The 15,868-nt window shown below is 32.6% G+C and overlaps 1 protein-coding gene across 3 annotated transcripts in view; it reads left to right on the forward strand.

Annotated features, from left to right (window-relative positions):
* Positions 1-15,868, forward strand: part of PRKACB (protein kinase cAMP-activated catalytic subunit beta) — a 120,727-nt gene that overhangs the window by 41,700 nt on the left and 63,159 nt on the right. The window contains exon 1 of one of the 3 annotated variants that reach the window (XM_081818671.1): positions 1,530-1,551. The exons of 1 other annotated variant lie outside the window; for it this stretch is intronic. In XM_081818671.1, coding sequence (XP_081674797.1) covers position 1,551 — 1 coding nt within the window. In that variant the 5' untranslated portion in view covers positions 1,530-1,550. Of the gene's footprint in view, positions 1-1,529; positions 1,552-12,001; positions 12,277-15,868 lie in introns of those variants that run through there. One more of the 3 variants, XM_006736932.3, reaches the window with a different exon arrangement.

Raw genomic sequence — 15,868 nt, forward strand, 5'->3', positions numbered from 1 at the left:
GCCTGGGTGGCTCAGTCGTTAAGCGTCTGCCTTCGGCTCAGGTCATGATCCCAGGGTCCTGGGATCGAGCCCCACATCGGGCTCCCTGCTCGGCAGGAAGCCTGCTTCTTCCTCTCCCACTCCCCCTGCCTGTTTTCCCTCTCTCGCTGTGTCTCTCTCTGTCAAATAAATAAATAAAATCTTTAAAAAAAAAAAAAAAGTGAAAGAGAAATTCTCTTTGAAACAAACAAAAACTAAGAGTATTTATTGTCAGCATACTTGTCCTATAAGAAAAGATAAAAGAAGTTCTTCAGAGAGAAGGAAAATTACTTAGGTTAGAAATTTGGATGTACATAAAGAAAGGAAAAGCATAAGGTAAAAAAAAAGGAAGGTAAAATATTTTTTATTCTTCATTGATCTAAAACATAACTATTTAAAGTACTAGCAACAAGGTACTGAGTGATTATGGAATATGGATAAATGAGATGAAGGACAGCAGTGTCTATACAGAATAGGAGAAAGGGTTTGGGAATACTCTGTTATAAGGTATCCACACTACAAGTGAAGCAGTATACTGCTATTTAAGGGTGGACTGAGATTAGTTAAAAATGTTTATTTCAGGGCACCTGGCTGGCCCAGTTAGTAGAACATGCAACTCTTGATCTCAGGGTTGTAAGTTCAAGCCCCACATTGGGTGTAGAGCTTATTTAAAAAAATGTATACTGCAAACACTGGAACAACCACTAAAATTTTTCTGAAAAGAAGAATAATTGATATGTTAAAAGAGTAGATTAAATATAATAATATAAAATGTTCATCAAAATCAGAAGAGACAGAAAAGTAGGGGGAAAACATATGCAATGGGTAGAAAACAGTTACAAATATGGCAGATATTAATATAATTATGATAATAGGCACTTTAATGTGAATGGTTTAAATACACCAATTAAAATACAGATTTTGTCCGAGTGGATAAAAAAATAAGAGCCTTATATAAAAGAAAGACCTAGCTATGTATTATCTGTAAGAAACTCACTTTAAATATAAAAAATTAGATAAAAAAATAAAGGGGTGGAGAAAAATACACCATGCTATCACTAACCAAAAGGAAGCTGGAATAACTGTATTAATTTCAGACAAAGTAGGTTTCAGAACAAGGAAAATTATAAGGGATAAAAAGGGACATTACATAATGATTTGGTGGTCAATTCTGCAAGAATACTTAACAATCCTAAATATTGCACTGAACAAGAGTGTCAAAATACATGAGGCAAAAACTGATAGAATTGAAAAGAAATATAGAAAAAGCCACTATAGTTGGAGATTTTAACACCCCTTTTTTTTTTTTTTTTAAGATTTTATTTTATGTATTTGACAGAGAGAGAGAGACAGCTAGAGAGGGAACACAAGCAGGGGGAGTGAGAGAGGGAGAAGCAGGCTCCCGGCCAAGCAGAGAGCCCGATGCGGGGCTCGATCCCAGGACCCTGGGATCATGACCTGAGCCGAAGGCAGACGCTTAACGACTGAGCCACCCAGGTGCCCCCTTTAACACCCCTCTTAAGCAGAAAATCAGTAAATATGTAGATAATTGAACAACACTGTCAGTCAACTTGATTTAATTAACATTTATAGACAGTTCCATTCAACCACGTCAGAATATACATTCTTCTCCAGCTTGTGTGAAGCATTCACCAAGATAGGTCACATTCTGGGCCATAAACCTCACCTTACCATGTTTGAAAAAATAGTACTCATGCAAAGTATATTCTCACATCACAGTGGAATTAAACTAGAAACTGATAACAGAAATTAAGCTGGAAAAATCCCAAATATAGAAGTTAATTAAAGAATGTAATTTTAAATAACATATGGGTCAAAGAAGAAGTCTCGAGAAATTTAAAATAATTTAAATGATAATGAAAATACAATTTATCACAATTTGCGGGATTTAGCAAAAGCAGTGCTTTTCAAGCAGCTTATAACCTTAAATGCATATGCAGGAAGAGGAGAAATATCTAAAATCAGTAACATGAGTTTCTACCTTAGGAAAGTAGAAAAAGAAAAACAATTTAAGCCCAGTGCGAGAAAAATTGTTTTATTTACAAGTTTGTTTTAGGGAAAAATCAATAAAATTGATAAGTACCTAGTGAGCCTAATAAAAAAAAAAAGATGAAGAGCCCAAATTACCAATATCAGAAATGAAACCTTGATGATCACTATAGCCCCTATGGGCATTAAAAGGTAATAAAAGAATACTATGAAAAATTCTAGGCCCACAAATTGATAGCTCTGATGAAATGGGCCAGTTTCTTGAAGGACGTAGATTATCAAAACTGACAAAAGGAGAAATAGGTAATCTTAAAAGATCTATATCTATTAAAATTGAATCAATAACTTGAAAATTAATAATTAAGAAATAATTTCTGAAAAAGCACAGGACAGATGGATTCACTAGTGAATTCTATCAGGTAAAACTCAATTATAAGATAACAAACGGGTGCCTGGATGGCTCAGTTGGCTAAGCATCTAATTCTTGATTTCAGCTCAGATCATGATCTCAGGGTTGTGAGATCAAGCCCCGCATCAAGCTCCATGCTGGGCATGGAGTCTGCTTAAGATTCTCTTTCCCTCTGCCCTTCCTCCCTGCCACTCAGACTCTCTCTGTCTCTTTTTCTCTTAAAAAAAAGAAAAAAAATCCAATTAAAAAGTGGGCAAAAGATCTGAACAGACATTTCACTAAAGATAATGATGGTAAATAAGTATATGAGAAGATGCTCAACATCATTGTCACTAGGGAATTGCAAATTAAAGTAACAATAAGATACTACTATACATCTTTTAGAATGACTAAAGTTAAGACATACACAAAACTGCCAGTTTCCAATAAGGATGCAGAACAGCAGGAACTCTTTTCATTGGTGGTAATAAAAAATGGTACAGCCACTTTGGAAAACATTTTGGCAATTTCTTGCAAAGCTGAACATAGTCTTACCATACATTCCAGCAATCACACTGCTAGGAATTTAATTTACTACACTGATTTTAAAACTATGTCCACACAAAAACCTACACATGAAAATTTACAGCTTCTATTCATTATTGCCAAAAACTGGAAGCAACCATGGTCCCTTCAGTAGGTGAATCGATAAACAGACTGTGGTATATCCATATGATAGTTTATTATTCAATGATAAAAAGAAATAAGCCATAAAGCCACAGAAAGACATGCATGAATTTTAAATGCATATTGCTAAGTGGTAGAAGCAGTCTGAAAAGTCTGCATGGAGTATGACTCCAATTTTGACACCATGGAAAAGGCAAAACTCTAGCAATGATAAAAAATTCAGTAGGTACCAATGATCCGGGAAGCACGGGATATTTACAAAGGTGGTAAACTATTCTGTATGATAATGTAATCGTGGCTACATGACATTATGCACTTGTCCAAACCCATAGTGCCTTAGTACAGAGTAAATCTTAATATATGTAATTTTTTAATATAGGTAATTTTAAAAAACATCATTTAGAAAATTGAGGAATCCCAGAATGAAATTCAGACTGTGACAAAACAATCTAACTGTATTACAAACTTATGAAACCACTTACTGAAGATGAGGCAAAAGGTGCTGACCTAAGTAAATTTGGACATAAGTGAAATCTGTAAGAGTAGAGGCAAAAGAAACTGTGTAGTAGTGTACTCTGGTTGATAAAGTTGTTTCCCATGGGGATAAAGTTATTAACTATACCAGGTTAACAATTCGGATATTGCCACATGTGTATACTGAAATTGAACTAGTAAGTAAATGAATGGTGGATGGTGGAAGCCAGGTTTCTCACTGTTGGAGTGGGAGTTTTCAAGTAAGCAAGGGGGAGTAAAATGAATCATGCAGTAATGAATTAGATTTGGAGATACTAGGAAGAACTCATCTTTACCTCATAGACACAGGTGATTACATGTAGAAATACTTACAGATATGGGTATATACACATTTGTATACACATATATTTCTTTGCTCCATCAGCTGAGAAGGCCTAGAGGCAACAACACTCCAGTAGCAACAAGCTCACCCAGTTCCCAGATCTTGGTTTCTAATACCATTGTCCAGTAAAAGGAACTAGGGCTCCTTGGAGAAATGGCTGATTCTAGGATTGGAGCAGGAAGTATACAAAATGAGCATGGACCATTTTGTAGTGTTAGAAAGTAAGGGTCAAACATACATGCATGTGTGCATGTGCTCATACAAACATACAATTGTATATAAATGGGACATAGGAGGCAATTGAAAGAGTTTACAATGGTCAAAGCTTGAATAATTTGGGCAAAAAAATGAATAACATAGTATTGGATTATAGCTCAAAATATAAAGTAAATATCCATGAGTCCATACTGAATGTAAATAAATGATTGAATGAATAAATCGGGGAGAAGAGACACATTGTCCAGGCGAAGGAATTCCACTTTGTCTTCAAGAAATTAGAGTATAACTCCTCATTGTTTAAGTGACTTCATTCCAACAAGTTCAGTATGGATGAGGGGGATGGGAGTAACTACAGTGGAGGCACTTGAAAAATACTACCTAAACCAGGTGACAAGGATAGCATCCACAGTGATAAGTCATGTTGATAATATATATCCTGAATATGGTGTGATATAAATGGCACTTTACTTGTATTTCCTCAGTAGCCCATAAACCCAGCTAATCATGAAAAACAAAAACACTAATTGAGGAACACTCTACCACATACCTGACCAATACTCAAAATTGTCAAGGTCATCAAAACAAGGAAAATCTGAGAAAGAGTCTAAGGAAACATGAGTCATGACAGCCAAGAGGAGCCAAAGGAGACATAACTACTAAATGTAATGTAGTATCCTGGATGGGATCCTGGAACAGGAAAAGAACATTAGATTAAAACTAAGGAAACTATGGACCTTGGTTAACAATAATGTATCAACATTGGCTCATTAATTGTACAAATTTACCATACTAATGTGAGATGTTAATAATAGTTGAAACTGGGTGTTGGATATATGGCAACCCTATAGTATCTTCGCAATTTTTCTGTAAATCTAAAACTTCTAAAATTAAAAGTTTATTTTACCAAAAGTTCCATTTTATATAGGTCTTAAAATTCAAATTACCTATTTTGTCAGGAAGTATCAAGTTGCTGGGGATTTGGAATGGAAAGAAGGAAAGATTATGAAGAGGCATGAGAAAAGTTCATTATCTTGATTGTGGTTATGGTTTCACAGTTGTATTTATATGTCAAAACATCAAATTCTACACTTTGAATATTTGCAGTTTATTGTATGTCAGTTATATTCATGAAAGCTTTTTTAACAAATAGGGAACAAACAGGAAAGAAATAAAACAATAGACCTAGAGGGGCGCCTGGGTGGCTCAGTCGTTAAGCATCTGCCTTCGGCTCAGGTCATGATCCCAGGGTCCTGGGATCGAGCCCTGCATCAGGCTCTCTGCTCCACAGGAAGCCTGCTTCTCCCTCTCCCACTCCCCCTGCTTGTGTTCCCTCTCTTGCTGTGTCTGTCTCTGTCAAATAAATAAATAAAATCTTTAAAAAAAAAATAGACCTAGAACCAATTATATCAATAATTACAGCAAATGTAAATGATTTAAACAAGACTCAGCTACGTGTTGTAACAAGAAGTCAACTTTAAATATACTGATACAGTGTTTAAAAGCAAAAGAATAGGGGGAAAGATATGCAATACAAACACTGCTCAGCAAAATTTGTGTTGGCTGTATTAATATCATACACAGTCTACTTCAAGAAAATTAGCAAGGATTAAGAGGGGACATTTATAATGCTAAAAGTGTCTATTCGGTAAGAAGACAAAACAATCCTAAATATATATATACCTAAAAACAGAGCTTCAAAACACATGAAGCAAAATTAATATAACTGAAAAGAGAGAAATAGAAAAATCTACAAAGTTGAAGCTTCTATAATCTCTCAGTAATCTATAGAACAATTAAACCAAAAATTTGAAAGAATATAGAAGATTGGAAAAACACCATCAGTCAAATTGACTTAATTGATATTTATGATATACTTAACAACTATAGAAGACACTTTTTTCAAATGTTCATGGAACATTCACCATCAAAGACCATATTCTTGGTCATAAGACAACACTTAAAAAGTTTAAAAGAATTAAAAATCAAGTTCTCTGACCATAATGGAATTAATTAGAAATCAATAATAGAGGGGTACCTGGGTGGCTCAGTCAGTTAAGCCTCTGACTCTTGGTTTCAGCTCAGGTCATGATCTCTGGGTCATGGGATCCAGCCATATGTCAGGCTCTGCTCTCAGCATGGAGTCTGCTTGAGATTCTCTCCCTCTCCCTCCCCCTCTGTCCCCACTTGTGCACTTGCTCTCTCTAAAATAAAGAAATAAATAAAATCTTTTTTTTTTTTTAAGAAATCAATAACAGAAAGGTACCAGGGAAAATTCTCAGATACTGGGAAATTTAAATGACATACTTCTAAATAATCTTGGTCAAAGATAAAGTCTTAAGGGAAATTAGAAAATATTTTGAACTGAATGAGAATGAAAATACAATATGTTAAAATTTGTGAGATACACTTAAATCATTGTTCAGAGGGAAATGTATAGAGTTGCATTTATATATTAGAGAAGGAGAAAAGTCTTAATAAAATTATCTAAGTTTTCACATTATGAAATTGGAAAAAGAGCAAAATAAACCCCAAAAAAATAGAAGGAAAGAAAAAATAGCAGGAATCAATAAAATTGAGAACAGAGAAAATCAATGAAAATAAGAGGTGGTTTTTTTGAATCCTTTAGCCAGATTTACCAAAAAAAGGAAAGTAGGCAAATTACCACTATCAGAAACAAAGGAGGGGCTATAACTACAGATGCTACAGACATTAAAAGTGTAATAAGGGGAGATTAGAAATAACTCTATTCACATTAATTTGACAACTTAGTTGAAATAGACCATTTTGTGAAAAACAAACTACCAGTATTCCCTGGAGATGAAATAGACAACTGAATAGTACCATATCACTGAAGAAATTTAATTGGTATTTGTAACCTTTCAAAAAAGAACTCCTGGTCCAGATAGTTTTCCTGACAAATTCTACCAAATATATATCACTTTTCTGAAGTCTCTTCTAGAAAATAGAAGACAGAATACCTCTCAACATACTTTATGAGGTCATCCTTAACCTGGTATCAAAATCATTCAAAAATAGTAATGAAAAGAAAATTTGAAAATAATATTTCTTGTAAACATACACACAAAGTATTAGTAAAGTGAATCCAGCAATATATAAAAAGAATAGTACACCAAGACCAAGAGGTGGTTATCCTGGGGATTCAAGACTGGTTCAATATTTGAAAATTAATCATTAACTGTAGTCTATCATATTAGCTGACTAAAGAAGTCAAACCATATGATCATACCAATACCTGCTGAAAAAGCATTAGGTAAAATTCAACATCCCTCTAAGATAAAAAATACCCAGTTAACTAGTAATACAAAGGAAATTCCTTATCTCGATCAGGGGCAATTACAAAAAATGTCCACAGCTGACATCATAATAAATGATGAAAAACTAAAAGCTTTCTAAGATTGGGAATAGGGCAAGGATCCATCTTGATACTCTTGTTCAACATTATTACTGAAAGCCCTAGAGATAAAACAGACTACATCTGTTCAAAGATGACATGATTGCCTACATAGAAAATCCTAAGAAATCTACAAAAAGACTCCTAAAACTAGTAAGTGTGCTTAACAAGGTTGCAATATACAAGGTTAAAATATACAGACATATTTCTGTATACTAGCAGTGAACAATTGTAAACATTTTTAAAGTACCATTTACAATAACTCCAATTTAAAAAATAATATGTAGGTATAACTCTTAATATTTTCAGGATCTTTATGCTCAAGACTATTAAACACTGATGAAAGAAATCAAAGACCCAAGTAAATGAAGAGATACACTATGATCATGGATTGAAAGACTCAATATATTTAGATGTCATTTCTCTCAATAAAAACAATCTTAATAAAGTCCCAGCAAGATTATTTTTGTAGACATAATCTTAAAATACATATGGAAAGGTTAAGGAACTCTAATAGTCAAAACAATTAAGAAAAAGAAAAAAATATTGGAATATTTACACTGTAAGATTTAAGACTTACTAGAAAGCTATAGTAACCAACAGTGTACGGTATTGGTGAAAGAATTGACACACACACAAATCAGTGGAATATGATAGAGTCCGGAATAGACCCAGACAAATATTGTTAATTGATTTTTGACAAAGGTGCAAAGGCAATTCAGTTGTGAATGGATATATAAATTGTGGTAAATCCATACAATGGAATACTATTCAGCAATAAAAAATGAGTGAACTATTGAAACACAGTGTGGATGAGCCTCAGTTGTTAACACTGTGCTAAATGAAAGAAGCAAGTCTTAAAAGGTTGAATCCATTTATAAAAGATATGAATCCTTTTAAAACATTTTTTGAAAGGCAAAACCATTACCCTAAAAACTTTATTTGAATAGCAGGCAGGGGTCATGGTCATATTATTTGCCCTCTACATGGAACAAATACATTATTTATGTATCAAATATGCTTCCATGTTTTTCTTTTCTTTAACCTTGAAACTCTAAAGTACATAGTTACTCTTGGCCTCGGCATGATTGTGAATCTAAAGGTAGACAATGAAGTCACATGGCTATAAGGTGACCGACCATCTGAATGAAAACATTGTAATAGCAGATTCTTAGACTCTGAACAGTATTTCCAAGAACTAATTCCACCCTTCTGCTATTCTTTTATTCCCACTTCCCCATCCTTTTTTTTTTTAATTTTATTTGTTTATTTGAGACAGAGAGAGGGAGCACAGAGTGAGAGGGAGAAGCAGACTATCTGGTGGGCAGGGAGCCTGATGTGGGGCTGGATCCCAGGACCCTGAGATCATGACTGATGAGCCGAAGGCAGACACTTAACCGACTGAGCCACCCAGGTGCCCCCCACTTCCCCATCCTTATTTGGAAAATACTGCTCCCCATCCTTATTCGAAAAATACTGCATTTGAAAAAATCTTTACTTCCTTTGTTAATCACTGTTGTGCAGTACAAAGGAGCTTTGATCTAGGAGCCAAAAGACTTAAGTGACTTTGGGCAAGTCACTTAATGTTTCTAAGTTTATTTTCCCATCTTAAAGTAGAGATAATAACACCTGTCCTGCCTACTTCATTTGTAAAGATCTGATGAGCCAGTGGAAACTCCCATTTTGTATGTTGTAAAGTCATTGGTAAATAAATGTAAGGTTTCACTACCATTACTAAATATAAGAAAAAAAAACAACAGTATTTTGTGGTATCTTATGGTAATCACAGGAGATTCAACTCTGAAAATTGTTACAATCTCAAAAATTAATGCAAAATGAATAATAAGGACTTCATAATCTCAAAGTTGATTACTCTGGTTTTATTATCATAGATTATTTAATTAAATTATTAATAGAGTATAAAATATGCTATTACACCAAATTTGGAGTACAGGACTAGACATCTTAGTACAAATTAAAGTTCTGTAAATACCATCAGGATGAATAACAAGCAATATACTTCTTAAGATTAATTTCAATTATGAAGGAAAGAATTCATAGTTTTAGTAAAAGCTGTAGTTGTTTCCTTCTAGCAGTAGATGCCAGTAGAGTTCTTTTTAATAAAAATCAAGTTGCTTAAGTACTTCCATAGCAACAACTTCCTGGTCACATTACCATATATAGAAACATTGCTCTGCAGACTAAAGATTCTACTTTCTATAAGGACTTTGTAACAAATGGAAACAGTTTTCCTGGGGGAAAAAAAAAAGTCCAGGTTTCAAATGTAGGGTTTTCACTCATCTAGTGAGGCTTACTTCCTCCTCCTCCTTTTTCTTCTACTTACTTTCTGTAATAGCCTTATGCATTGTTTTAAATATCTTAGTGTTCTAGTTAGGAATCTGGAATATATGTGCTAAGCTTAAGCAACGTTGAATATGCCTGGCTAAACATGTTAAAAATCAATATGGTAGGGCTGAAATGTTAGGATTAGTTCATGCATTTGGTAAGGGAATACCATGAGTGCAATATTTTGGGAAAGTTAATGTGTCAGAGATGAGTGATTGAAAAAAATGACTGGAAGCAGGGAAAACAAGTAATTTTAGAAATCCACATTTGCACATTATAAAAATGAAACCCAAAGAATGAACAAAATTAAGTAACTGAATATAGAGAAAAAGAGTTCAATGACATTGTATAATTAAAAACATTTTCAAATATTTGATGATTTTACTTAGACCTTTAATCTATTAAAAATGAATGCTTTCTTTGACATATTTATTGAGTATGTAATACATGCATTACATTTATGAATGCAAGTAATGTAATTTGAGACATAAATTTATAAACAGCAAGTTTTAACACAAAAGTTTAAATCAGTGGAGAAAGGAGAGAGCAATTTATTTTCCAGGAAATATGTGGGAAAATTCAGTGAAGAGGTGACACTTGGAGTGAGCCTCAAGAATGAATAGAATATCTGTCAAGAAAGCAAGACAGAGAATTAAGGAATTTCATCTACTTCTGCCCCTATAGTCCTTCCATGCTCTGTAGAGGTTTATTAAAGACTGCAGACACTTTTTCAGTGTCTGTTTTGTGTAAAGCACTGTCAGATGTTAATAAAAAATTATCTATTCTTATACACACACATTTACACAGAAAGCTACAAATTTTAAAAGCTTAGTATTATAGATACTGTTCCCTGTTTGGTTACATTGATACTAATTTTGTTACACAAAACAAAATGTACATAACAGAGCTGTTACTTGGAAAAATTCATAAGTCCATTTTGTGTGTGTGTGTGTGTGTTGTCCTAAACTGATTATATTATTGTTCCAATTTATTCTGTTTATTATTATTGTTCCTATTCTATTTGTCAAGCAGTTGGCAGGAAATCTGGACTAAGATATTTTTAGGTAGATCCTCTTTCTCCCAAGGAGAAAAGCATATAGATTTCTCATCCTTTAATTAGTGTCAGAAGGCAAGTACTCAAAATCATCATTAAATGTCACAGGTTACTTTTTTCCTTCAAATGGATAATGGCAATTTTACTTACTTTTAATCAAAACAGTTGTTTTAAGTCAGACCTAAAGTTAGGGATCAGGGAAGCAGTAGTGCTCAGTGTTAAGTTTTACAAATTAACATGTTTCAGTAAACTAGAAGGAAGTTTTTTCTCAGTTGAAATGTTTTGCTGTGGCTGATTTTATATAACTTTAAATCTTATATTTTGTTCCTTTTTTACATATTTTAGAATTTTTTTAAAAGATTTTTTATTTATTTATTTGACAGAGAGCACAAGTAGGCAGAGTGTTTTATGTACTGCTGATAGACACTTGTCAGCAGATTGTAAGTTTGATAAGCAGTACTCACATACTACATTTTTGTAGTTCCTGTATATTTTAGACTTAAGTCAGTGAGTTAGCAACATTCGGTTCTTTTTTTTAAGTGCTAGTTCAGATTTTTCTTAGTTAAAAGATGTTATAAAGTTGTTTTGCAAGAGCCTTTAATATTCATTTTATACAAGTTTTCAGTGAAAAGTTAACTGCTTATAAGGATTCATAAAATCTGTACATTAGCTGATTTCCTGGAAAAAAACACAGCTTTTTAACATACTATTTGGAGAGTGGTTTGGCCTTAATTGTTTGCATACGGTTGTAATACATGTTTAACTAGTTTTCTTTTTTTAAAAGTTTTTTTCAGTTTATCTATATATAAAGTCTTATCTTTAATGTTCTCATTAATATTAAACACTCTTAAGCATAAAACCTTTTAGGCTGATATTGCAAGTCTTTAAAATCCCCATCTCTAGTTGAGATGAAGGGTTTGCTAAGAAAGGCTCAGTAATGTACTGTTTTATATTAACAGGAAACAGAACAGCAGTAGTGGTTTGAATACCCTGCAAACAGGAAGTTTGACACATGCATAGCTCTTAGCTTCTGTGTAAGAACTTGTTGAGCTCCTTCTGGAAATATTTTCAGTTACTTTAAGTAAAGTGTAAATGCATATGAATGGCAGCTTATAAAGAACTACCCTGTAACCAGTATACAGGTACAACTGCTCTTCAGAAATTGGAAGGTTTTGCTAGCCGATTATTTCATAGACATTCTAAAAGTACTGCACATGACCAGAAAACTGCTCTGGAAAATGACAGCCTTCATTTCTCTGAACATACTGCTTTATGGGACAGATCAAGTAAGTTTTTTTTTTTAATGATACATTTTAACTAGAAGCTAAAATACTAATTGGAATTTTAGAATCAAGCATAAAGAACAATGTTTTGTTTGTCTTTTTATGATTTACACAAGGACATTTTGCAGGATGAAGTTGCAAAATTCCACAAAAACTTGATTATAAGTTGAACTGAATCGTGTAGTTCATTGTTTTGTTTTATGTGACCATTAAGTCACGTATCAGTAGGAAATTTTCTACAGAATTCTTACATCATTTCTAGTGTATATTACTCTTTGTTTTTATTTTTTGTTCTTATATAAAAGTGAAAAGTCTAAATTTTAGAAACAAATTTCAGTTTATTTTTTTAAAAAATTTTTGGATTTATAAGCCTTAAAATTTAAAAGGGCAGAAGACTCTTGAATTTATAATTAAAGTTCTATTATGTTTACCATTTTTTATTTTTAAACACCTGTGTGAAAGTTACTTCAGTTTTTTTACAAGCAGGATTTCTAACATGAAGGCATAGTATAATTACTCTATGTGAAATCTTATCTTTATAACATTATAAATATCAAAAGCTTTTATAATTATATTTTATGTTATTTATAGTTACGGTAAAGGAGGAAAAAGTTGTTTATGCATACATCACATTCTTTCCAGGCATGTTAAAATGTTTGGACTTGCTGCTTTGCTAAAATGGTGACATGTAACCATTTTTGGTGACGTGCACTTTAAAAGATAAATTTCACATATAAACAATACCAGTGCCTCCATTCCACATCTCACCTTGGACCCTCCCCAAGGTATTTTTGTCATTGTGACTAAAGAACAATAGAATTACCCTTGGTACCTTTGCCCTTTTTGATGTGTTTGATAATCAAATAGCACTAGGTTTTGCCTTTTTCTGTTTATATATTCCATAGCAGTTTAAAACTCAGTTTAAAAAACAAAACAAACCAAGAATGGTTTACAAAATTTACTCCTTGGTTTTTACAGTACCTTCATGGTTCTATAGAAGTTTATTTGAATTATTTATTTACTGCATCAGAATTTTTTTTACCTTCTTCGAGCTGTTTTAAGGAGAAAGTAAAGAACACATATATTGTTAAAATTTTTCTTACTAAAAGGTTTTGATTGTTTATAATTAATCCTTACTGTAAAGCAGATTGATAGATGAGGAATCTCAAATATCTTCAAGTTAATGAACTATTAAATATTGGAAATAATACTACATTACTAAAATTAGCCATACAACAGAAGTTTGTTATTCATTCCACTTGTCCTGTTCTGTTAAATTGCATTCTCCTAGGTCCCTTTGGAATGTTTTTCATGCATTTTGAAGACCTTTTAATTAAGCATTCAATGAAGAATGAGGACAGTACTGAATTAGTTTCTGTTTCACTAGTACCTACTCCTCCAAATAGTATTTGTTTAGTAAGTGTATCTCAAATGAATGAATTTATCACAGGCCTGTAATAATTAAAAGTTATGTTTGAACTATACTGTATTTTTAAACCATTTTAAAAAATATATGGGGCCTGTGATGTTTTCTGAAACACATTTTAAAACCTAGAAATTGAAGATAACATCATGAGCATGATTTCTTTTAGAAAAAAGAGACTGATAAAATACTGTTAACATTTTTCTTTATTGTGATAAATAAAATAAATAGTACACTTGTAACACAAGTAAAATTAGGTGCAGAACTTATAGCCCTGCAAATAATGGACATGATACAAGAAATACTTAGAGTAGCTGAATGTTCATTAATCAAGTATTCTACTCTCTTTTCTCTTTCACACCCCAAAAATATCAAAAGACACAATAATTTTCTATACATAATGATGAGTATAGTAAATACTAGCTCTAGTTTTTCTACTATAGTATGGAATGTGTTGCTGTAGAGGAGAAAACACTGATACAACAGAAACAGAGGAATCCTGTCATTTCAAAATTTCAAGGCTTATTTTTGTGATGAAAACACAGATTATCATTTACAGAGTGAGTTATAGAAGGAATTTTGACTATATGAAGTTTTTATGAAAATCACATTCTTCAAAGCTACTTTAAAGCATTCTACTTGCATGACTTGTTTGACAAGAAAAAGGAATGTTCTATCTCCTGATAATAAACACTCTGAATATGCTTGATCCAAAAGTGCTATTTTAAGAAATCAACTAAGCACAGAAAATACATGTAATTTTTTAAAAATTAGATTTGTGAACTATTGAGTAAAGATTAATTACCAATTTAGGCATTTATAAAATGTAACAAGTTTTAATCCAAGTTTCTTCTCTAGTGGTAGTAAATATAAGAAGAAATACAGAATAAAAGCCACATAGTAATTTCCAGGTACCTTAACTGTGTTTCATCTTTTATTATTAAATTAAGTAACAGGAGTTCCTGTTTGATAACATAAATATTTAACAGCTGATTCCATCTACATGTAAGTACAAGAAGTTCAAAAGAAAAACATGGAGGAATTCTGCTTTTTGTTCTGACTTAGAATGAACAGGAGTATTGACATTCATTGAATTCTCTTTGTAGCAAGTGTATTATGGTTAGCTTTTAAGTCTTCCTTTGATCATAAATGGTGTATCAAATTATACAGTGCTGAACTTGATTGAAGTTTTCACATTTTAAATCTTGGACTTTATACACTTAATGAATGTCTAATAACATTTTAAGGACTGAATAGGTGAATAGCATCAAACACTTTTCTTATTCTCCTTTCCCATGAATTGACAGGCTATTTTTCTGGTAGATACAAATCCATATGAGTGAATTTTAGATTTAAATACCATATTAAACAAATAAGCAATTTTGTATATGGATTTCTTCAGGTAGAATTAGATAGCTAACGTGGGTTATCAGACCTCTTTATCTAGTCAGTTTTACCTTTCCAAAGCTCATACAGTCTTTAAGACAATTCACTTTCATGTTTTTTTTTCTTAAAGATTTATTTATTTATTTTAGAGAGGGCCAGGGAGAGGGAGAGGGAGAGAGAGAAAAATCTCACGCAGACTCCATACTGAGTGTGGAACCCAATGTGGGGCTGGATCTCACGACCCTGAGATCATGTCATGAATCGAAATCAGGAGTCAGACACTTAACCAACTGAGCCACCCAGGTACCCCTTCATGTTTATTTCTTAGGCCACTGAATCTGTGTGATTTTAACTTCCTTTTTTTTTTTCATTGTAACTTCTATCCTAGAAGACCACCCACATTATCCTTTTATCTGCTTTTTCCATCAGCAGCTATTCCATAAGCTTCTTGGTAGTAATCCATTTTTAGTCATTTGGCAAATTTTTTGAGAATTTACGTATCATAATCTATAAATGGTCTCTGGGAAAAGTAAGATCTAGTTCTTACCCTCAAAAACAGGAATAGGAAGAGCAAACATAACAAACAACATAATATTTAAGATATAGTGAAATGGTTACTTAAAAATATGTTTACTGTGGGAGCTTAGTGTAAGAAGAAATTAACATTAAGGGGAGATGGGACCCTCAAGAATATAAAGAATGAATTGAATTTTGAGACTCAGGAAAGGAAGAAAAGGTTATTTTATTATAAGAAAATAACATACACAAATATATGAAAATTTAGGA

The sequence above is a fragment of the Leptonychotes weddellii genome, chromosome 4 (assembly GCF_054177405.1).
Source record: "Leptonychotes weddellii isolate Sample4059 chromosome 4, ASM5417740v2, whole genome shotgun sequence".
Lineage (NCBI taxonomy): Eukaryota > Metazoa > Chordata > Mammalia > Carnivora > Phocidae > Leptonychotes > Leptonychotes weddellii.